General features: G+C 44.4%; 1 protein-coding gene across 2 annotated transcripts in view; it reads left to right on the top strand.

Moving 5' to 3' along the window:
- The window catches only part of GRK5 (G protein-coupled receptor kinase 5), a 151,871-nt gene that overhangs the window by 123,190 nt on the left and 4,047 nt on the right, over positions 1-24,634 (top strand). The window contains exons 6-15 of one of the 2 annotated variants that reach the window (XM_039553527.1): positions 2,033-2,125; positions 4,304-4,367; positions 4,876-5,016; positions 6,121-6,311; positions 10,879-10,916; positions 11,729-11,818; positions 13,117-13,325; positions 20,938-21,075; positions 23,408-23,545; positions 24,343-24,474. In XM_039553527.1, coding sequence (XP_039409461.1) covers positions 2,033-2,125; positions 4,304-4,367; positions 4,876-5,016; positions 6,121-6,311; positions 10,879-10,916; positions 11,729-11,818; positions 13,117-13,325; positions 20,938-21,075; positions 23,408-23,545; positions 24,343-24,474 — 1,234 coding nt within the window. Of the gene's footprint in view, positions 1-2,028; positions 2,126-4,303; positions 4,368-4,875; positions 5,017-6,120; positions 6,312-10,878; positions 10,917-11,728; positions 11,819-13,116; positions 13,326-20,937; positions 21,076-23,407; positions 23,546-24,342; positions 24,475-24,634 lie in introns of both variants that reach the window. The other variant, XM_039553528.1, reaches the window with a different exon arrangement.

Raw genomic sequence — 24,634 nt, 5'->3', positions numbered from 1 at the left:
GGCCTGGTGTCCTGTAGAGATGCTCTGTAGCTCGCACCACTTGTGGGTGCCAGTCCCAGCGACAAAGGCAGAGCTGTGCTCAACACAAAGCCCCCGGTGCCTGTTTCCAGTTCTCCAATCGGTTTGAAAGCTGACAGTTCCCTCTAAAATGCACTTCGTTGTTGCCAAAGAGGAGAGCTAAAAAGCAAACAACTGCTGAAAGGCAGCTATTGTTCTTTTAAAATACGTGCAGCTTTTAATTAACTGAATGGAAAGGGGCAAGCATTGGACACCACTTAATGCAGGCTCCTTCCTTCATCCCAGCTGAAGCACAGGAATGAGCCAGGTTTGGGACCTTGTTAATAAATATGCTGATCATTTCACACGGACTAAAATGAGGTCAAAAGGAAGTTTTAAAAACTTGCTGTTGGTATTTACTGGTAGTGAATGATGTTAATTTTGGAAGGTCTCACAGTCAGACCAGAAAAGGGAGGCAAACATACAAATATGAGCCCTGCTGTCCTGTAGGAGCAGGGATGGGATGAGTTTCATTCACATCTTCACAGATAAAAATCAGTCTGCAAAAAAAGAGTGTGTATAACAACTTCTGCTTCTACACTTAATATTTTGACTGTCTGCTCCTGCCCTCCTCCAAGTTCACCTAGAATTCTGATGTTGAATTTGGACATTTGTTAAGGCAGATTAAGACTTACTTTTTATTTTATTTTGTAATCTTTAATCCATGAGGGGAAACTGTTATGATCTATGTCCAGTCAAAGCTAATGAAGACAGCAACAATTTGACTTGTGCATACTGAACATGTGCACCTGCCTTCTCCAAATTGATGGTGCAAGAATTAAAAAAAAAATAAAATATTGCAACAGCTGAGAAATTCCAAAAATACTAGCTCATGAACAGGGAGGAACTAAACTGAGGAGACACATTACTCATGGTGACTTGTTTGCTCAGAGAACTGCCCCAGGGTAAGGCATAGACTATCCATTCCCAAACAAGAGTAGTTGTTCAGAGAGGATTTCCTCCTTCCAGCAAGATCTGGAAATGTGTCTGTGTGCCCTTAGACACTGACACAGATGTGTCTGTGTACACCCAGACAGAGATGCTCATTTCTTTGAGCATTTTTCATCCAAACCCAGGTTCTGTCCTGCCCGGGCTGCCAGTAGAGGTGGATGCAGGAGCCCCAGTAAGCAAGGCAGGAACCAACACCAGCAGTTGTTAAACAACACAACCACCTTCATTTTAGGCAACACCCAGCTCAGCCCATGTTTTCTTAGTTCCAAACCTCTGGCCTTTCTGACGGGGTGCCTGATGCTCTCTGACTCTTTGCTGCCTGTCACGAGCAACAGACTTTGTTCTCACATTTGCAGACTGACCTTTTTATTCCTTTATTCCTTCCATTATGCAAAACAGTACATCCACTGCATGAGCCCCAAAATTCTTTTCTCAATCCAGAAGCAAATCCACATTCCTGTTCAGACTTTTCTTTCCTCTGTTTTTTCCTATGAAGCACATAGCTGTTAGGAGATCCCCTTTGACTTTAGTCACAAGTACTAATGCTTCTCTACAGCAGGAATTGAAATGGATCTTTTTACTCAAAATGATGCCTCTGATCGTCCCTCTTTGACAGAAATGGGCTTCAGCCAGAAATTTTCTATCCAGATGTAAATGTCCCTCAAAGTTTGGGAGCTCAGTTCCTGAGGGTGTTGTTTCAGTTTACACATAGAAGCAAAGACATTCGGTGTCTGGTGGCTAACAGCCTCTGTAAAAGTCCATTAAAGCCAGTGGGAGTTGCCCTATGAATTTTCAGCAAGCATCACCAGTATTCAGCTTGTATGAGGCCTCCTGTTATGAAATGCATCAAGCACATCACTTTGTTTCTAGATTGAAACAGTGAGTAAAATAAAGTACAAAATAAAGTAAAAGTAACATAATCCTACCATACAAGATGTCTGGATTTTTCTCCTCTTGTTTTGTTTCTCTTTTGCTCCAAGTTCAGGATTATAAAATGCTTATATATCCTTTTCATCTGAGATAGATCTGTCCTTGACCACCTCAGTGGGGAGCCATTCCAAGAGTACCTAAACAGCATGTACTTCGACAGGTTTCTCCAGTGGAAGTGGTTGGAAAGGTAAGTGTCACAAGATTTTTTTTTAAATAAAAATAAATAAAAAGGTTTATTTTTACTTTCCATGAAAAGTCTGTAGAATATGCTCGAATTCTGACAGTTGAGATAATGTTTGCTTCTACAGCTCCAGTGTTCGACCATTTAATGGTCTTAGGTACATTAAACATATTAGGTATGATTAATGTGCATTCAGCAACTTCATCTGTCTTTCTGTTTAGCTACCCTCTGAACGTGGTGACATTTTGTCTGGACCAGTTGTCACTGTTATTAAATCACTCTAAACAGAGAAAAATGTGGCGGATAGGTCCTCTCACTGTATTTATTGGCTGGACATTCCTGAGCACATTCAATAAGCAGGCAGCCTTAGTGTGTATTAATTTGCAAGGAAAGGGGCTTGTGCATTTCCCTTGTCAGGGAGTGCTGTAGCAGACGGTCACTGCTGGGTGACAGTGACCTTGAGCTGAGAGAAGCCCCATTTTCCACAAATGGAATTAATTACGGCGGATGAGTTAGGGCCGGATCCATGAGCGGTGAGTGTCAGCAGGACGCCTCCAGATCAAAGGAGCTGCCAGTTCCTCTCCCTGGAAAGCTACAAAGCTGCTGCTCAAGAGGGGTGGGCAGAGGGAAGAGCCATTTCTTGCCAAGACATGCTCCACATGCCATCTTTCCTGAGCCCAGCATTTACTCTTCCATTTCAATTAAAAAAACATTGGGTGATTCATCCCTAGCCAGGCTATTTCCTATCTATTTTCACATTCGGGATAAGGAATTTTCTGAAACGCTTTGAGGATTTTTTTTTTCCATTCCCCCAACATGTGTGACAAGCTATTGGATATGCCTGGTTTAAGAAGCTGGGAGAATTGTTTTTAGGATTAGCAAAGGGATGTTAGTAGCATGGAGTGATCAACACCTCCTGACAGCCTGCTGGCTCCAGACGAGCAGTGACACAGTCCATTTATTCCAGGGACATTGCTGAACATGTAGTTATCACGACTAATTGTTGCTTTTAACCCCAAAAGCATTTGCAGCAGCCTCATGGAAAACTGAAAATAACATCTTCTCCTCTTCTAGTTTTGACTTTCTGCATACTATTCTTCCCCCACTTAGGCAAACAATAATGGGCATTAATGAAAGGATTCATTTTGGCATTTATTCCTCATTGTCATCAACCTCATCATCCCTGTGGTGGGAACAGCCACGTTACTGTGCTCCCTCTGCTGGCTGGCTGCCTGCCAGAGGGGAACAAGGATGACAGGAATATTCGTATCCAGTGCTAGGATCCTTGTAAAACCTTGGTGATGGAGTGGTGGATACAAAATGGGATCTCGCTGAACCTAGAATTCTTATTCTGTCATGTTATAAAACTTTTACAGTAGCAAAGTAAAAGCTGGCTCTAGAGTTGGAGCCATTCTGGAAGAGCAGATTTTGTGGGAAGCCTGGGAGATTGTATAGGGATCATGTCAAGTGATTTTTGTGGAGCACTCTGTCCTCAGGGACAGACTTATTTAACCTTAATTTGGCTCTTGCCATCACGGCCTTCTTGCCCGTGATGTTCCCCCAGGAAGCAAGTAGCCCAGAGGGAATGGACAGGCTTGGACCTTGTCTTCCCGCTCTCCCAGCCTGCAAATGACACATAAATCCACCTCTGCTGCTCCCAGCATTGTTTCTGCCTTTGACTCCTATAAGTTCCATGTTTTGTTTAAGACGCCAGAAGTATTTTCTGGTGGATTGAATTTCGGATCACTTTTTCTCATCTTGCAGGCCAAGCAAAGCAATGTGTTAGCCCATCCTATATATGTCATGGGTATTAATATCTTACTGGAAGATCTCAAGCTTCCTCTTTGCTTAACAGAGGCCAAGGCTGTATAATGGAGATTCAGAACCCTCCTTGGTCGTAACATGCTAGTAGAAATTATACTGATGACTCACTAATGTGTTGTATTTTATTACAGCTTAATATGTTGGAATTGAAAAGTTCAAGCCATACATAGTATTGAAGTAATGTAATTACATAATTATATATTATATTATATAATACGATTACCTTGAAATAATGGGATTATGTAATATTTATCTATTTTGCTTTTCAAAAGTATGCTCTGAAATAAATAAATCACAGAGAGTGAATTAAACATAGTGTGGTGGTGGGGGGGGTTATTTATTTATTTTATTTTCCTCCAGGCAACCAGTAACGAAAAACACATTTCGGCAGTACAGGGTACTGGGGAAAGGCGGCTTTGGGGAGGTGAGTAATTCTGAAACTTTCTGTTCAGAGTGTTTCTTACTTGTTAGGCGCTGCAGGTACAGGAGCCTGTGATGTTTCATTAATTGCTGACAGTTCTACTTAACCCCTCATGACACTGTAATCTCAAAAGGACACTTTTGAGAGTTACTTTGTGTTCATCTGTTGCATTCACAGTGGAATTAGGGTCACACCCTTATGTGTATTTTCCTGGTGTCTGGAGGTGGCAGCAGAGGCAGAGGAGGTGCAGACTGAGAGATTACAATCTGCCCAGACAAAGGGAGGTGGGAGAGGAAGCAGGCGGAGGAAAGTGAAATAATTAAACCAATATTCCACAGCAGGTTTGGAAACAGTAGTCAGTCCCCCAGCTGCCCCCGCCTAGGCCTGGCTCGCTAAGCCGCCGTCTCTCGCCTTAAAAGGACTAAATCAGAGGAGATGGTGAGGAGTAAAGTGCAGCCCAGACACAGCGTTTGCTTCGAATTACCCGGCAATTGTTCTGCTCAATTCGCAGGTCTGCGCCTGCCAAGTGCGAGCCACGGGGAAGATGTACGCCTGCAAGAGATTAGAGAAGAAGAGGATAAAGAAGAGGAAAGGCGAATCCATGGCACTCAATGAGAAGCAGATTTTAGAAAAAGTCAATAGTCAGTTTGTAGTGAGTATTGAGCTCCGTGGCACTCGGCTCCCTGCTCGCCTGCTGAGCACTGTTCTGGTTTGAATCCAGTGTCTCCTCAATCTCCTGCTCCTGGAAAGGTGCTGGAAGCTGAATGCCTTTGCTGTGCACCTTAGCCCTGCTCCATGTACCTTTGCCGAGTTTCATTTTAGTCTCTGGTCCATGAGAAATGCAGCAGTCAAGGGGCCTGTGCCTGCCATGGGAACACGATGTGTTTTGCAGCCTTGGCTTGCATCACAGCTGCACCAGGCTGAGCTATTCTTATCCAGCGTGATTACCTGAATTCCCAGGGTCTGGGAGAGAGGTGCTTGGAGGAGACTGAAGAAGATTCAACCCAAATAGATCAGATGAGACTGGCTTGTAGAAGCATCTAAGCAGTGTAGTGGAGCTGGTCTCCCTGATGCAAGGCTCTCCTGAGTCACACCAGCTCTTGTGCCTCCTTTAAAACTTGCCTTAGATTAAAAAAAATAATAAAAAGAGAGAGGTGTTATCTCAGCATGTGTCATATTCTTTATACTTATTTCTGTGTATACAACAGATGCAAGATGTTTACTTACCTCTGGCAGAAGCCAAGAGGATAGAACATATTTAAAAGTGATGAGTAGATTTTGGCCAGCCTGATTTTTCCTTGGGCACCCACCAGAGCCTCTCAGGGATGATGATGACCTTCATGTCTCTGTGGTGGTCCATTTGATCACCCCAGGCTGGGATATCTGAGCCTTCCAGGGAACTCACTGAGATGCAAAATGGTGCAGCAGGAGGTGTAGATTCCCTTGATTACTAAGATTTCTCATATATGGGAAAATATGCCTGGTATTAGTATGTTTGTCCAGTCTCTGAAGCCATCTGAGCCTTGAGGGCTTCTGGTGATAAATAAGCTGGATTCCACAAATCAATCTGTAAAATCCTAACATCTGATTTTTCTGTGCTTTTTTAATGCATGTTTGCCATTGTAAGGAAGCCCATTGACCAAATTCAGTCAATGTAATTTTTTCATTTTCTGGAGAAAATCTTTAATGCAAAGCTAGCACTTCCTTCTTAGCAGCCATCTGAAATGTCACGACTGTGCTACAAATGTTCTTCTAGGTCAATTTAGCCTATGCCTATGAAACAAAGGACGCACTGTGTTTAGTTCTGACCATAATGAACGGAGGTGACCTGAAGTTTCATATCTACAACATGGGAAACCCAGGCTTCGAGGAGGAAAGAGCTTTGTTTTATGCAGCAGAGATTCTTTGTGGCTTGGAAGACCTACACAGAGAAAATACTGTGTACAGGTAAGCACTCTCTGGAGTCTTAGGATGTCTTTTCTGGGTAGGAAAGAATTGTCTCCATCCTCTCTTCTCACTGTGGTGCTGTACATCTGAGATGCCTGAGTGCTTTGGCTGAAATTTCGCAGAGCCCTGTATAAATACAGCACGATACAGTAATCATGGAAGGAAGCAGTTGCTTCCTTAAATACATCCTGTCTAAATGGTACAGAACAAGTGCAAAGCTCCCCAAACCCTTCCTCAGCATGCGCTGGGCAACATAAGAAAGTGATGGAAGTTCCTTTAAAGGGATTTCATTAAGGAATCTAGTTCCTAGTTGGGATGAAATGGACATCATTCCATCCAAGCCTCTATTTTAATTAGTTAGATTATATTGCATGAGGGGCTGTAGCACGTCAGATGCGGCACAACTTCCGTTGCAGAGGGAGTGCAATCCCAAGAGGGTGTCTGAGACACAGGGCATGGATTTATACTAGTGTGATTAGCTAGATGGGATCATGGTGATCCTGGCATGCCAGCCATGGAAGGGGGCCCATTCCCAGCCACACAACAGAGGCATCCTGCTGGCAGCATCCCACCATCCATGGGTGCAGCCAGCGGGCACAGCACTGCCCGGCGCCGCCGCTGCCGCTTCCAGGAGGGCAGATCCCAAGTTCTCAGATTCCAGTTTGGCTTACAGCTCTATACAAGCACTTTTCCAGGGCAGGCTGGATAAGCAGGCAGATTGCAGACAGAGTTCTTGTGACTCCTCGAGGATTTTTTTTCTTTAATCAACAGCCACTGTAGTTGTAAACAACAGTTAATGTTTGTCTTCATCATCCCAGCTTGTGAAATCATCGTTGCTGGCATTCACAGCCGAAGAGGGCCTGTGAATTGATGAAAGAACTTCCAAGGACAATGATTAATAGACAATAAGATGCTATTTTTAAAAGCCAAGCCATGCTTTAAATCATTTGGTGTGCCTGTGTGTAATATGTATGATGCGTATGCTTGTATGCATAGAAATTGCAATATTGTTGTTCCTTGGAGGAGATCTCTAACAAACTGCCACTTGGTTGCCTTAGATCTTGCTAGCTGGCACACAGAGGGCAGACAGATAACATGCTGATTTAGCTGGTGCTCGCCCAAGGAAGAGGTTTTTTCTTTCCCCAAGGAGCAAAATGGTACTAAGTGTTTAATGTCAATTGAAAAATCAAATCATGAGTGAAGTGTCTGGCTTCCTTTTCCTTTAAAAAACTGCCTACCACATTTAAAAACGTTTTAGGAGGTAATACAGTGTTTCACAATCACATTTTATTGAAAGAAAATAAAAGACTGGTACATTCGTAACATGGCTGGTAAAATGCCATGCTAATGCCATTTTCTAACAGAACAAATCAGATCTGGCCACCTAAACTAGTGTGTGGCTCTGAGAGAAATGGCACCTACTTCCTTAAGCAGTAGTTTTCATGCTACTCTTAAAAGAGCTGCTACTTTACACCTCAGATGGCACATTCATTTTGGTGATGAATGATACTAGATCCTTGTAGGTGACATTTTCTAGCAGTATTTCAGGAGCATCTGCAGAGACCCCTCATTTGTAATAGCACAGCGTGTTGTGGGACCCGTGAGAAGTGCAATATAGGTCAATAAAATATAGCGGCTAAATGCTACCGCTTTCTCAAGGCGAATAATTCATCACAAAACACTTATTCCTCAGACTTAATTTCATTTTCTATAAACAAAATGCTCCTGAGTAAATCACAGCGTTGGAAAATGCATCCCCATCTCCTGGGCCGCTGCTGACGCACGCTGCAGACGTGACCCGGGAGAACAACCAGGCTCAGAGTCAGATTTATCTCATTCAGAATTCCCTTGTCAAACATGGCACTCCTGTTACATTTCTCAACGGCATCATGTTAGTAAAGGTCAACGGGTTGGTTGTTCATGGAAAGCAAGTGTAAAAAGCTGCTGGTTCTCCTCAAATTATTTATATGTGTATATATATTTATATTTCTATTCTATTATTTATAATATGTATTTATATGTTTGTTTCATATTTTATATATATGAAATACATATAAATGTGTGTATATATATATATATATGTATATAATGTAACATTTTTTTGTTTATATTTGTTTATTTGTATATTTTTATATATGTAATGTTTTTAAATTTATTCTATAGCCATGCCTGGAAGCTCCAGTCAGCATCAAGTCCACATTGTCCCAGGCATTGCGCAAATACATGGTAAAGCCTTGTCCACAGTGATTAATTGAGTTGTTTAGGCTGTCCTGCACAGCCAAACAATTGCCTTTTGAGCATGGGCACAGTGCCAGCAGTTTATGTTTCAGTATGTTTGGGCAAGGCTGCTTTACAAATAGGAAGCTGGGCCTTTGGGAAGTAGCCTTATGTCCACCAGGCAGTTTTATTCCTCCTGGACGTTTCAGTCATGAACCCTTGGAAGTGCTGGCCTTGCACAGGAAGCCAGCCTTGATCCTGAGGAACCAGAAATCTGAAAACAGGAACGACAGCTTATGTCTAGGAGGGGAGGAAGGCTTTCTCTAATTGCCCTAAATTGCAGAAGACTGTAAGGACTGAACTGGTGTTCTCAGAGTCCTCATGGACTTTTCCTCATTCAAAGACAACATTTCCCAAATTGCACACAAGATTCTTGTTATTGGCCCCCAGTTACAGTTTTAGGTGGGACTAATAACTGCTGAGTTACTGATGATGAAGTAACTGATGAAGGCTTCAAGGAGTTCTTCAAGGAAATAGTTCTTACAGGATTTGGAATATATTTTTATTTTTAAAATTTATTTATAAAAATAAATAGGAGATGCCCATGACCATGCTGGTCCAGCATTGGAAACCTTCTGCTGATAGGCAGGGAAAGCCCACAGTGGTATGTTAAACAAAATCACAGCTCCTCCTCAGCATTCAGCTGCCCTTCACATATTTCAGCATTGTTTATTTGAAAAGTAGGCTTGGTACCACTGGGCACTGAGTGAGGTTTGTCTCGGAGGTCAGGAAGGTCTGAAGCAAGCAAGAAGAGGCGATTACTCACAGTGCTCTGTGTTCTTGCTTGAAGTAATAAATATAAACAGGGCAAGTTTCAAAGTTCCAATCTTGGCATTGTTAAAACTATAAAATACCCCTCTCCATTCACAGGAAAATTCATGATGCTGGAATGGTACAGCTTGAGAGGTGGCGTGGGCTCCTGCCCAGGCTCTGTGCTCTGCCCTGTTCCCTGGTGAAAGAGTTTCTGTTGTCCACGCCCTCTCTTTGCTCTGTGCACAGCAGTTCCTCTTGCTGGGAAGTAACATCACCAAGCTGGTTCACAGATGCAAGGAGGCCTTACAAAAAGAAGAGGCCAAGCACTGCTTGGATTTGCACCAGGCTGAACACTGTCTTAAGATAAAAGCCAGGGCATCATGTGGTGAACTGAAGCAATCCTGTTTTCCCTGCCTCACCCAGCCACTGGTGCCTCATTCAGGCTCCTGAGCCAGCACAGCCCAGTCCTGGGGCATGGCCCTTCTGGGACACTCCCTGCCCAGCACGTCCCTATATCCCCTCTGACACCTCTGTTCCTGTCTCCCAAGCTGGCTTCATTCCCACTCTGCACGAGCAGGATGGGAAGGAGCCCTTCAGGCTCCCACCTCAACAGCAGCCCAAGAATAGCAGCAGCTGCAAAGTTGTGCTGCTGGGCTTTGGAAAGGTTTGGAAAACAGCCTTGGTCAAGGAGGGGACAGCGTGGCTGGCCTGGGCAGCACCTCAAAGCAGCAGCTGGTGGAGCAGGTTTTGTGCAGACAAACCTTTCAGAAGAAGGATCTGCCAAGGCTCTGCTAAATATATGAAAATTGAGATTATTTGCTTCAGAAGTTTATACCTCTCCCAGATTTGGGACTTTTTCTTCTTTTTTTTTTTTCAGGAACAGTAAAAGGCACATCCTTGACATCAGATTGACCACCTTGCCGATTTTCATGGCATTGCTCCAAACCACACAAGCACTAGAGTTTCACAAATGTTTGCAAGAAGAATCTTAATCTGGGCCCAACATTCCCCCTCTCCCCCACATTTCCCAAACTTAACAAAATTATTGCACATGTATGCGAGTGCATGGGCACACATTCACATACTTGGTCTGAGTCAGATGCCAGACATAGAAAATTTGAGCCCAACAGGTTGTTATTTCCATTTTCACATGTAAATAAAGTATTTTAAAACCTAAAATCTTTTTTTTTTAGGTAAGATTTTATAACAAAAAATGCTACAGAGATCTAGCAACATACAGGACTATAGGGGTTCGTTTACAGGGCTTACAGGACTAGATGGATGAGTCCATTATAGGGTAGATTAGGAACTAAAAGCTTGGCTTAGTGAAAAATTGTAACTCCAGTTTAGAAAAAGACATATGGCTTCAGTCTATCTGTGAAGTGAGTTGTAAAAGGTTGTATTGGTTTCAGGAGTTCCTTGCTGTTTGAGTTGAGACTCAACTGGTTTATTACGAGTAATAAATGCACTCACACAGTTGTAGGGTTGTGTTATCAAAACCAGCTTCATACCCATAACTGCTATCTTTCATTTTCAGAGATCTGAAGCCAGAAAATATCCTGCTGGATGATTATGGTAAGTCTCGGAGGTTTACAGAGATGCTTTCACAGGAAAGTAGATTAAGTTAGTTTTAGAATATATATTGCACAAAGACAAATAATGCTCTGAAGTGATTAAGAGGCTCAGCATACACTAATATTCCTGTCTTGGGGTGGGAGAGCTGCTGGAGCTCGGTGCACAGATGGAAGGAAGCAGCCGTGCCCTCAGCAGGGGCTGTTCTCGAGAGCTCGGCGTTGCTGGGGCTCTCTGCCTTTCGTTGTTGTTTTTCCATCCTTGTTGCAAGGCTGATGCAACACAAAGGGAGTTCTGATTTCTAAATCTGTACTTCCCTCTCCGGTTTTGAAAGTACTTTCATCCTCTGCTGAGCCAAGTCGGGTTTTATGCAAACCCAGGTACCCATTCATTGCTGAAGGCAGCAATAATCAAATCTCGTGCTGCCTTGCAGACCAGATGTAGCCTCTTCAGCCATCACAGAGTTACGGAATTGTGTCAGCCCATCCATCCTCTGTGATCAGTTCAAGATACTTCCCCACAGCATGCTTCTCTCTGCCTTTTTTCATTGGTTTTAAAATACCTAATACAATCCACTCCAGTCCACAGCCTCACTGTTAACATTTATTTCACTGCGTTGTAGTGCCCTTAATGATTCCTCTTTTCCATATCAATGAAACGGCTCCAATTCAGTCATTCAGAACACTCTTTTCTTAAAATGCCCGAGCAGTAAATTGGAGGAGTATTTTAGCAATGACCACAGTTGTGGGTTTTGGACTAATTTGGGTCAGGTTTTATATCTGCTTTGTGTTGTTTTGTTTCTTTTTACCTTCCAGGCCATATTAGAATATCTGATTTGGGTCTAGCTGTTAAAATCCCCGAGGGTGAATCAATCCGTGGAAGAGTAGGAACAGTAGGGTATATGGGTAAGTCTTCCACAGCTCATCTTTTAAAAAATTTGGTGAGATTACTTGAGTTTTAGAGCTATTTCTGCCAAGTAAGCTTAAGAAAAAGAATAAAAAACATTCACATTCAGTTGTGGCCAGTTCCATGCAGCAACTCCCACAGAAATCCTGATAGTGGAAATCAGAAGAGGGTGAAAGGATGGACCTCTACAGCTCTCAGTGTGGCTGGTCTATCTAACCTTAAATCAGCAAAGAAAGTTGAAAGGGGAGACAACTGGGATTCTAGTGAATTTAGTGTAGATTTATCTTAGGAGGGTTATGTGCCAAAATAAAGGTTTCTTTCTAGTTGCTGCTTTGTGTAAGAGTTAGAATGTATTTGTATGGTTATGATAAAATGGGTAAATCTGCACCTTTGGTCATCTTGACCAGGGTCATCTTGAGTTTTCCTCTCTGTGCAGGGGAGGCTGCACAAAAGACAAGTAGAGATTTGTACATGGGTTTAAAAAAAAAATCACTCCCTTATTTAGCTAGATCTGTTTTCAAAATTCAATGTAATTATTTTCATGCATTCTCTGGGTGGGCATATTTCTTGGAGTAAAAATTGCTTATGCTTATTTGACTGAATAGAAACTAGCTGATGTGAGCCACTGTTACACCATATGGAGACTTTAATGAAAGCAAGCAAATCAGTTGTCATGTCTAAATTTTGTTATCTCAGTGTAAGTTTGCGTGCACACTAAGGCTCTGTGCTTGTGAGCACGTGCGGATGTGTGTTTGTACCCATGCATGGAGGTGAGGGGGCCTGCAAGACAGTGACTATCTTCCCAAAAGCATTGTGTGGGGTTGCAACACAAAATTAATGGATTGGGGTTTCTTTAAAGGGGAAAAAGAAAAGCTATAAAGTGACCAAAGAGACAGAATTTGCTTTTGAAGAAATGTCACGGCTGTTTACAGGATGTGTTGCATTTAATTTCTTCCCTAAATGGAGAAATCTGGAGGAACTCTTAAGATTAGGTCTCTGCTTAATATTTAGATCCAACTTCTTTCTGTGCTTTTTTTTTTTTTAATTGGACTGAGTTGGTAGAGAAGTCAGAAGACAGCATGCACAAGGCATGTAGCATGTAGAGAGAACACCATGGCATGTAGCATGCTGCATTTCCTGTAATGCCATCAACTGAAATCAGGAGGTATTTTTGTATCTTACCCACCATTCTCTGTGCATGTGTATTCAGTCACCAAAATGAAACTTCTGGGCATTTAAGTGTTTTGCCTGTGTAGATACCAAGCATTTCCACAAGGCATCTCACTCTCCTCCACAGCTCCAGAGGTGTTGAACAACCAGAGATACACACTGAGCCCTGACTACTGGGGGCTAGGCTGTCTCATTTATGAAATGATTGCTGGGCAATCACCATTCCGTGGAAGGAAAGAGAAAGTGAAGAGGGAAGAAGTGGACAGAAGAGTGCTGGAGACAGAAGAGGTGTACTCCCATAAGTTCTCCGAGGAGGCCAAGTCCATCTGTAAAATGGTAAGGGGCTGGAAGGCCCAGTGTGGGAGCTGTGACTGACACAGTCTGAGCAGTAACAGGGTACCATAGAGGGGCTGCAGAAACAAGGACTAACCAAGCTCATCTGTGGATGGGATGACTGCATTCTCTATTCATTCAAACTGTGTTTGTTTGGGCTTGCTTCTCCATGAGATTCATCATGGTCATCCTGAGCCCTTTCCAAGGTTTTATGGCCAAGGGAGCGGTATCTATTCTCATGAGACTTTGAATGTTAGTTTGCAGTCAAGAATGCATTTCTGTCTTTTATAACCTTGTAGAAAAAAATAAAAAGGACTTGATGATGCAAGAATCTGATTGTCTCCTGCAAGGAACTGCAAACCCCACGCTTCCATTGTCTTTGGTGAGAGCTGGGGGTAAGCAGGACAAAGATTATGCAATGAAATTATTGTGACACTCAAATGTTGTCCCAGCCCATCTCACTAACTTTCTTAGCAGCTTTTCCCCTGGGGTGCCAGGGTATCCAGCTTTTCTTAATACTGTTGAGCCGTTCTTTAAAATGTTTTCTCACTCTTTCAGCTGGTAGTCATTTTCGTAGGACAATAGCCATGTCTGACAATGGAAATCCTCAATCCCTCTGAGAAATCTCAAAGCTGTGTCTGAATTCATCAATGTCTTGTTGACATCCATCTTTAGAAGGCTGAATTGTAATTTGGAAAAGGATGTGGCCTTTTTCTGGATGTTGTTTGCTAACGGGTGAAGTCTCCTTCAGACACAATGACATCTGTGTTTGCTGGTAGAGGGAGAACGAAGGGGAGGAAAAGTCAACAAATAGGTAGAGAGAGTTTCACCAATGTCTTGTGCAACAGGCAAGCAAAGAGCAGATCCACAGCACTCTTGTTGGCTGGCTGCGTGAAGAGACACTGAAGTCTCCTTGCAAAATATTAATGGTAGCACTGCCAAGTATCATGCCTGGAAGTCATTAACTCACAGTGCACCAAGTCATTCCCGAATCCTCGGGGTGGTAATTAACTGACATCACTGTTAATAGATGCTCCCAACCATTTGCTGCCCTTAATTGGTGATGCAGAGCCCCCAGTGAAGCCAACATGGGAGGATCTGGGGCAGCCTGTTGGGGCTCTCACAGACTGTCCCATGTGCCCCAACAGGCTGCCTTCTCTCCTCAGGTCGCATCTCAGCTCTCACCAGGTGGGGAGCAGCATCTGCTGGAGTGGCAGAGAATTTGTGTGGGTCCTGCTGTTAATCTGAAATGGAGATGTGAGGCAAAAATTATATCTTGCTGCTTGAGGCACAGAATCAGAATAGTTTGGGTTGAAAAGGACCTTCAAAGATCACCTAGTCCGAGCCCCCTTTTCTGGCTGACATACCTGTAGAAGCCCTTCTTGTTACTCTTTATGTCCCTTGCATAACAGAAAGAATATATACCTTGAAAATAACCGTGAGAGCTTAAAGCTGAGAAGAGCTGAATGCAGCATTGATGGGATAGCACTGTAGTTGACCTACCACACTCCCAGGGGAGCAGACAGTCATCACACTGTAGTGGTCATTTTCATCTTCCAGCCATGGAGACTATGGTTTCAGGGAGTTGGGACCTCAGCAGATCATCTAGTTAATTCTCTTGCCTCAGGGAAGCATGGACTATATATAAATTATTCCTGAAAACTTGATCACTGCTGCTTCCCCTATCCAACCACGTGGCATGTTTATTGAGGTGGTTTGTGCAAACTATTAATGGATCCAAAGATAACCTTTTCCTTTCTGAGCATTAATATCTTAAGACAGGAAGAGTCTTAGTCCTGATGCTGAGTGGGATGACATTTGTGGTTTCCCATCCAAAAGTAGTTTATTTTATCAAGTGATGTTTTATAAAAAATCCATTATTCAAACATATTTTCTTCAATTCTTTTTGCTTTTTATATTGAAAGCCATAACTTTTGTTGCTTGCCGTCAGCATCTTAACAAGGAAACAAAAGAGTAATAAAGTACCCATCATATCTGCAAAATGAAGCAAAACGTTGCAATACATAAATGAAACCTGAGCCTTCACCAAGATCCAACACAAAAGGCTTTCCCATAGTGGACTCTTCAGAGCAGGAGTGAGGAAATGTTCCCCACCATGTTGCCCAAACTTCTTCTGTTCAGAGCTTACTCCGTGAGCTAATAGCATCACCACCAGGAAAGACATTGTCTTTATTCATTTACTCATATGCAAACCCTCTAGTGTCACCCCACGTCAGCCTTCCCCTCCTGGATGTTTGTGCCCTTTTGCATTTTTGCAGGCGCATATCATAGCTCCCATTAATCATCAGCCATCCCATATTTCCATGTTTCATTTTGTAAGTAATTTCCCATAAATCAGACCTCCTTTTGGACTGAAATGGAGATGAATAACAAATAATTAGGAACAGGGGCAGCTGGCTTTCTGGGAAGCTCCCCAACCCATAGTTCCCATATAACATAGCTGCTCCTGGTGTGTTTTTTCTCTGAAAAATATCCAGTCTTTCTAGGAAATGCTCTGTGTTTGTTGTTGCTGTGCCCTGTCCTTCACTGATGTACATGTGTGTTTGCCCTGACAAGTGCAGTCATGCATCCAAAGATGTGACTTGAAGTGCATTCAAGTCAGCAGTGTTAGATGGGCCCACACTGCTGTGCTGCTCTGTCACTCTGTCAGAGCCCTGCTTGTCTGAATTTCCCACAAATTTGTCTTCCCTGATGCCTTTCATCCCTGAAGCTCCCATTTTACTCTACCCAAGGGATCTCTGATGAGAGGGTGAAAAGAAGACAGAGCCAAACTCTTGGTTTGGTGTCCTGTAACAGGACAGGAAGCAACGGAAACAAACTGAGACACAGGAGTGTTCAGTTCCCTCTGAACACTGGGAAACATTTTTTCCATGGTGAAGGTAGCCAAATAGTGAAACAGGTTACCTAGAAAGGCTGTATAGTCTCCACACTTCGAGATACACGAAGCCCAGCTGGACAAGGTCTGGAACAATCTGCTGCTTTGAGCAGGGGGATTGGACTAGACAATGTCTAAATGTGGCTTCCAGCTTCACCTGTTCCATGTTTCTCATCTCCATTCCCTTTTCAAAGTGCATCCCCAACCAACTAAAAGATAATGGGTTCTGTTTTCCTTAAAAGCAGTTTCTTCCTGTTCCTCACTCACCATCAGGAATTCTGTCATCATACAGCTACTCCTGCTGCTGCCATCCCTCCTTTCTGCTTTCATCCTGTGGAAATCAACATTATGAGTTTATCAGTTTATCAGTGCCCAAGGATAACTGCTCTTTCATCTCTTCTCTCATTTAGTAATTGACCATAGTATTGCTTTTCTACTCTCTAAAAATTGCTTCAAATAATATGTTTACTTCAGTGTCAGGGCTGAACTTTATCTAGGTGATTCCTTAAACTGCTTGATCAGCTGGGTCAATGGAAATGGTTTTAGCATTCCCCTTGTCTCCTTTCATGACCAACAAGTTTTTGTTTCCCTTACTCCTATAATTTTAGGACTAACATCTTAGGACTTGGAATTATTTATTACATGGTATGATCTGGATATGAACTGGGATCACACGAAGATAAAGTAGCGCTTTGGGGACTTTGGGCTTTTTTTAGCAATCCTCACAACAGTTGTTTCTTTTAGTAAAGGAAGCAAAACAAAGTAATGGAAAAAAGTCTCAGACACTGCACAGTTTGAATCCCCAGGGGGGATCAAATGAGTGACATGAAAGTATCAGAGAGCTCTTTATATCAAGTTCTTGATGTAACTTCACTGCTGCTAACCAAGACTCTCTTTGAAAGTCCTGTTCTAGTCGTGCTCTGCCCATGAACTCTGTAGACTAAACCCTAACTGGCCGGTGTCATCTGGAGCCATCGTTACCAGAACACAAAGCTCTGCTGTTTGGCATCAACTTCATGCATGATTGGGTGGCCCAGGCCATCTCCAGATTTGAAACTCTGTGACTTATCTGCAGGCTCTACTGTAGAATTACATTTAAATTATGTTCCATGGGGTCCCTTGCACTGCTGTCCCAGGAGGGCTTGTCATCAGCCTGATGTTCTGCTCTCTATTCATATTAAATAAACCCTTTGAAGCTGAATTAAACAAAAGTGTAGAGATGACTCAAAACATACTGTTGTTACCTCCATTTTCTTTTCCATGTCAGATTCCCAAATGGGATGCATATTTCAGGCTCTTGCACGGGTTTACTATTGCAGAAAGCTTCTGGGGCTGCAGGAAAGGGTAAAAGACTCATTATTCCTAGGAGAAAGGAAGGATTTTCTCTTCTGGAAAATATTCTAGTCCGTGCTATGTCTTGATACCCACAACAGAAGCCAGGAAGAATGTCTGGTTTCACCTGTTGCCATCTCTAGAGCTGGCTGCATCTCCAGCTTTTCAAATTCCATTCATTTATTACATTTTTCTCCATTGTGACTCTCCTGGGACTCTCAAGAGACTGGCAGCTGCTCCCCTGCAGCGGGGTTTTGCAGGAGAATCCTCTCCTTTCTATGATCTTTCAGTCCCAGCCTATTCCCAGTGGCCCATTCCCTTTTGTGTCTTTCAGCCAGCAGTGGCCAGCCACCCACAACCAACTGCATTCATGCTCCAGAAACTTCCTTCTTGCATCTGAAGTTACTGAATACTCCCTTGTTTGTCATGGAGGAGCCCAGGAATCCCCAGGCAGCCTTTTACCCTCTTCTCTGACCACTCCAAACATCTGACAGCCTGACAAGGGTAAATTCACAGATCAGCTTGGTCTCCCCAGCTAGTCCAGAATCCACATTGCAGAGATGGGAAGTAACCCCCTTTTTCGTCCCTTCAGAGCTGACTTGAGAGCAGAGGCTGCAGAGGTCTCCTGTATCTTCTCTAGGCAAGTCCAAATCTGTCCCTTCCTACCACCACTTGCTCCTCAGCTGTTCCTGAAAAGTCCAAGGTGTCATTTCCAAAAGCATATCAGAGCCATGGGTACTAAAAATGGCCTTTCTGCCTTCAGATTCTTCTTTCCAACTGTCAGAAAAGTCCTATTGACATGAGAATAAAATATTAAAAGAACTTTTGATTTCCTTGCCCAACCAGACTAGAGCAAGCCCAGTTCTGCCTGGGAATTCCAAAGTGACCTTCTTCACACAGGCTAGAGCATATAAATGTTGGGACTAATAAAACCCAAAAAACCCTCACAACAAAAATCCTAGTCTCAGGACCATGAGAACTCGAAGTCTAATGCAATTATTTGAAAGCAAAGTATCCCTCTTTCTTCTAGCCAGGGAAAGCAAAGTTGAGAAAAGTGCTCTGAGAAAGATCTTTTGCAGTGAGCCAGATGGATGTGGTACAGTATCATGTGAATCTGTGTGCTCGGAGAATGGCAAGGCATAGGGATGTTTTTACATTTATGGATCAGCCACTTGTGGTGATCTGTCAGCCCAGATGTCACCACCTAGACAGCATCAGAGGCAGAGGAAACTGTGGGGAAGAAAGGGATGTTGCTATTTGGAAGCTGAAAGTTGCTATTGTAGCCAGCACCAGTGGCTTTAAAGTCGTTCGTCTGACTGTTCAGTCTCCTGCTATTGCAGCTGCTGCTGCTGCTGAGGCAGAAAGACCTGAGCAGAAAACTCTTCTGTCCACAAAACCCTTCACCACCATTTCTGGCTTGGCTGCTGCCACTGCAGCTTGCTCAGGACCGGTTGGAGAGTGGTCTCTGCACACGTGGGGCACACGGATTGCCAAAGCCATTTGCCATTCTCAGGCTGGAAATGAGGCCCCCAGCAACACAGAAGCAGAACTGAGGTGGCTGTTGGAAGTCAGATAAGAAAATCACAAATGCCCCCTTGGTAGCAATGCCCAGTGGCAGCAGAGCATTCAGAGAAGCCTGAAGATCTGTGACACTGTAAACCCCTGATAAGGACGAGAAACCTCAGCTCTAGCCAGGCACCAGAGGAAAGATCACAACGTGACATTAGCAACAAACAATTATTCCCGAGTTCCCCCTCGGTGAGACGATGTGGCTGAGGCAGCAGCCCAGGCAGAAGCTGCTGGGGCACACAAGCCCTGAGCTGAGCCCACAAGCGGCATCTCCAGGCAGCCTTGCCCCAGCGGGGAGCGTGCCTGGCTCCCGGTCCTGCTCCTGCAGGGCTGCGCCCGGGAGCGCAGGACTCGTCCCCAGCCTTCCCAAAGGTGTTTGCATCCTGTCATCCGCAGCTGGGATGGTCCCGGGGGTGCTCCCGCGGGCTCGGTGCCTGCCCGGGCTCAGAGAACCCAGCCCAGCCCCTGCCCCGCCTGGTGCCGAGCCCCCCGGGGGCTTCGCTGATGCTTTCGGTGCCATTCCCGTGCACGGCCCGGCAGTGGGCGGGGGCGAGGGGCGAGCGCTGCTTCTCGGCCCGACTGCGGGGCAGCAAAGCCGGGGACAGAGGCGGAGGAGCGACGGGAGCTTTCCCGTCCCCTGTGCCCCGGGAAAAGCCCCCGGGGCCGCTCCCGGCCCCTTCCCGGAGCAGCGATCGCCGCTCCTGCCCTTTCCTCTGCTGCCTCCCGGCGGCACCGCCCGAGCGGCTCAGGAGCGCTGATGGAACCGCAGGAAGGTTTGTGTTGAAGGGATCTTAAACACCATCCAGTCTAACCCTCTGCCATGGGTCTGGTCCACCGGACCAGGTTGCTCCAAGCCCTGTCCAAGCCTGGAGATGGGCACCTCCAGGGATGGGGCAGCCACAGCTTCTCTGGGCAACCTGTGCCAGGACCTCATCACACCCTCACAGGGAAGAATTTCTTCCTAATATCCAATCTAAACCTGCCCTCCTCCAGTTTAAAGCCATTCCCCCTTGTCCACGTTGTGGCATGCCCTTATCCAGGGCCCCTCTCCAGCTCTCTTGCACCGGAAGGTGCCATAGAGTCTCCCCTGTAAATACCACGGTGTTTCTGTTCATTGAGTTGCTTATCTGATAGACCAAAGATGCTGAGTTCAGTTGATGTCCATTGGTACCCAGGAAACAGGCAGGACTTGCTGCAGCAGGTAGAGGTTGTGCAATGCCCTTCTCTGAAAGCAAGCAAGGCAGAACTGAGGATAGTTACTGGGCACTGGCTCTGTGGATGGAACACCCCTTGAGCTCAGCAGAGATAAGCCCACGAGGTTCAATGTGTCGTGTGATGCCCTAGAATGTAGTGCAGTGGGTGAAGGAAATACATTTTTTGTATTTTTGGTTTTTCCTAAGCACCTGTTCTTCTGAGGGAAAACTATTCTCACCAGTGTAACAAAAAAACAAAAACAAAAGAACTGAGACAAAGCACATGGAACTTATGAATGTGCATCTTTATATATATTAAAGGTATAGTGTATCTTTATACTAGGTTATGTCAGACCTCCTCTTGAAAGTGTTCACTGAAAGTAGGCAAAAGAAATGGTCTCTATTATGACTGTAAATACTTTACAGCAGGTGATTTTCAGAGGATTTCACCAGCATGTAGAACAGTGCAGTCCTAATCCATTTAACTTCAGCTTTTAAGTAACAGCAATTGCAGCTCCCCTCTGTACTTCCCTCTGGGCACATGCAAAAACAAGTGGAGATAAAAATATCCTTGTGGAGCTCTTGCTTTTCCGACACTCTCACCATTCCTCTCGGCACATTTCAGCTCCTCACCAAAGACGTGAAGCAGCGGCTGGGATGTCAAGGGGAAGGTGCAGCAGAAGTGAAGAGACACCCCTTTTTCAAGAGCATGAATTTCAAGCGGTTAGAAGCAGGAATGCTGGATCCTCCCTTTGTGCCTGATGTAAGTACGACAGCAAGAACCCCCAGTGGCCTCTTTCAAGTGGTTTGTTTCTAAAATAGCTCCTCTCTCTCAGGGCTGTCATCGCTCCCTGCATGGGTAGCTACCCTAGGAAGGTGTGATAACTGGCAGGGCTGGAGTGGGGAGGCTAGGAGGAAGAGGAGAGAGGGCTCTGTGGGCATGTGGATGCAGGGTGGGTGGAACTCCATCCAGGCTGGTAATCTGGGGCTTGATTGATTCCTACTCCTTTTACCACAGCCTGCCTGTATGACTCTGGAGGCACTGGGAACCTTTGTATTCCCTTATCCACGGTACTACTGTGAAAATCAGTGTTCTCAGGACCGGGTAGTGCTTGGAACAATCAGCAGTGAAGGCCATATGTGTGCATACAGGCTTACAGAGGTGAAACCAGAGTTACAAAGTCCAGAGCTCTATGGATCATCATGGGAGCAATAGTTTGTTACAGAGAGTCTGAGCCAGGCTCAGCTATCAAGTGTCACCTTAAGCAGAGAAGGTCACTTGGACCTGAGAGAGCATTTGGAGCTTTTTTGTGTTCATGGGGCACGGAACCCAACACTGAGTCCATACTCAGATTTACACACTGGGCTCACACATACTGAAAGTCTTTGTTGCATTGGCAACAACAAAACTTTTTCCACCCTTTTGTGGTATCAGTTTCTAGCCCAGTGTGCAGAGCTATCTGATTATTTCCCTCCTGCAGGGCTCTCCTTCTGGCTGGAGCTTCTATCCTTAAAGTCCCCATATGGTTCTAAGTAAACACTGCCATTTTAACATATTAAGGAAAGTAACATCTTGGCAGCTCCCATTCCCATTGCTGCAAGCTCCACCAAACCAAAGTGGTTTGAATGCTACAAAAGTTTACTTTAGTTGCTCTGGTTTTGCTTTACATTTTACTGTGTGGCCTAGTTATTCCTGCCAATTAGCCCGTGGTGTTACAACCTGCTTTAGTGGGAAGAAATAAGAGACAAGCTACTATTTCTTTCTGGTGTAGAAAATTATAAAATTCTGGGCTCAAATTTGGGATCCACCAGAGTGTGTAAAAACTGTGGCACGTAAGGCCTAGAAGGCACCTCTTAGAGACGAATTTTCAAAAGCAAAGGCACATAAATTTTTATGGCTATTTATTGGGAACTCAAGAGCTCCCCTAATTTAATTTATTTGGCACTTCATCCATAGATTTCCCAGTCTTTACTGAAGTCAGCTGAATCACCCAAAGCTATATAGACAATGGCAGAGGTTGTTACCCAAACCATGTCCCTCCATCCTCTTCTACGTTACTGCATCTCCATAAAAATGTTGTTTGCAGCTGTCAGGAATGGAGAGGGATACAGCCTTCAGCAAGCAGGATTTCTGTCGGGAGTCAGCTCGATTTGTTTGGTCACAGTGCTCAGAACTAGACAAAATACTGCACAGTTGGACCCTGGGCTGTGCAGTCCTGGTACCACGTAGAGACAGTAGGATTCGACATGTGCTGGGGTTCAGCAGGTCAGGCTGGTCCCACAAGCCACCCCTCAATTATCTCTGCGCATCAAAAGGTGACTGTGCCGTTGATGGGAAGTCTCTGGGCACACCCACTGCCTGTGACGGGGAGCCAGTGATGGCTCTTTCTGTTTCCCTGGGGCTGACTGCCGGAATATGAGCTGAAAGTTGTGTCACTGCAAAGAGTTTTGTCTCTGTCATCTCAGAAAATTAAGTAGTTCAAAAAGGGAAAGCCATTTGACTGTTTCTTTGAAGAAATGCAGCCAAGTTAAAAGAGTTAATAGAGGTAATTCTGGGCAGCTTCCAGCAGCTGAGCTATTAATAAAAACAACGGGAAAAATGCCAAGCCTCCTCTGTTTTCTTTAGAAATTAGGATACATTCCTCTAAACTTTTAAGCAGCAAACTCCACAGCTATCTGGGCAGGAGGGCACTTCTATCTGAGGCCTCTTTCCAGAGCTCTCTCCAGTGTGCCACTTGTCGACATTCTGGTTTTCTGTTGTCCCCTCTCTAAATGAAAAGACTACTGAAGGGTTCCATTTTTCTTTTCTGGCTCTTTCTGTCCTTTTCCTCTCATCTCTTAACCAGATGGTCCAGGGATGACTAAAACCCACTTTGACTGATGTTTTAAGGACTTCAGAATAGGAAGCTTAATGTGCTTAAAGTGAAGTCAGCCTTTGATGATAAACATGCGGGCAGAGCAAGTTTGGAGAAGGAGGATGCAGACACACACTTGTTAGACATTCTCACTTGACTGAGTCTGTGAATGAAAGCACATGGTCCGACTCAGAAATATTTTTCCTCTTGTCATTTCTCCATTTTTTTCTACTAACATAGCCCAGAGCAGTGTACTGCAAGGATGTGTTAGACATCGAGCAGTTCTCCACCGTGAAAGGAGTTAACCTGGACCAAACAGATGACGATTTCTATTCCAAGTTTTCCACAGGATCAGTGTCTATTCCATGGCAAAATGAGGTAAGGATGTATCATAGCAAAATTACTGCAATAAACCCCATAACACAGATGGTTTAAGAGGAGCTCTATGTTTCCAGTAATATATAGCTACTGGATAACTTGCCAGACTCTAATGCTTTCATGAGTTACAAATGGCCTCTTTCAAGATCTGTAATGTACCACAGATGTCAGGTTCAGGTGACTGTATCTGTTGGCTCTGTGTATTTGTGTAAATTGGCAAGGATCCTACTGTACTTCCTCCTCCTGGGTTTCTGCAGAGGTGTTTCGACAGCTCTCAGGACCTGCTGTGGTACAGTTGGAAATCCCAACAGAAGGATTCTCCACTGGTGACCCTGCTCTCACCCACTGTCTGCAGTGAGTCCCAGCTGCAGCAGTTAACTCTGGACCCTGAACTCCTCCAGCATTTCCATATCTGGGTCTTTATTTCTGTTTGATATCAAAACACAGCCAACAGTGGATTTCAGAAGCCAACTCTGCATCAAACAGCAGATCTGCTTGGGCAGAGGGGTGCTAATAACTGGGATTTTGTAGGTGTGCCTGTCTTTGCCTGATATTCTCCACAATGGTAAAGAACAGAAAGTTTTGTGGGGCAGCTTCTGACAAGTCTGATGTGCAAACACGCAGAGCAGACTCAGCCTCTGTTTTTCATACACTCTGTTTGCCCTCTACAGAGACCAGCAGGAATCCAACTGTTAACTCTCCTCACACACTGCTGACTTTGAACAACCTAGCACTACAGGAATTTATTTAGTGCAGATGACTAATTCCTTTTTTCCTCTCTCACTGTGTTCCACTAGATGATAGAAACAGAGTGCTTCAAGGAGCTGAATGTATTTGGACCAAATGGTACTATTTCACCAGACCTAAACAAAAGCTACCCCCCAGAGCCACCCAAGAAAGGATTGCTACAGAGAATATTTAAGCGACAGGTGAGATCTTTTATGACTAAGACCAAGAAACTCCTGTAGATGCCTGGTTTCACAGCCCTATTCTGGTGGTATTTTTGTTAGAAGAAAGGCAGTGCATCTTAGAGAGGGCTGGCTCTCACAGTTACCTGCATATCCCAGGTTTTTCATCTACCTTGTGTGA

The sequence above is a fragment of the Corvus cornix genome, chromosome 6 (genome assembly GCF_000738735.6).
Source record: "Corvus cornix cornix isolate S_Up_H32 chromosome 6, ASM73873v5, whole genome shotgun sequence".
NCBI classification, from domain to species: Eukaryota; Metazoa; Chordata; class Aves; order Passeriformes; family Corvidae; genus Corvus; species Corvus cornix.
This window is presented reverse-complemented; position numbering and strand designations above follow the sequence as displayed.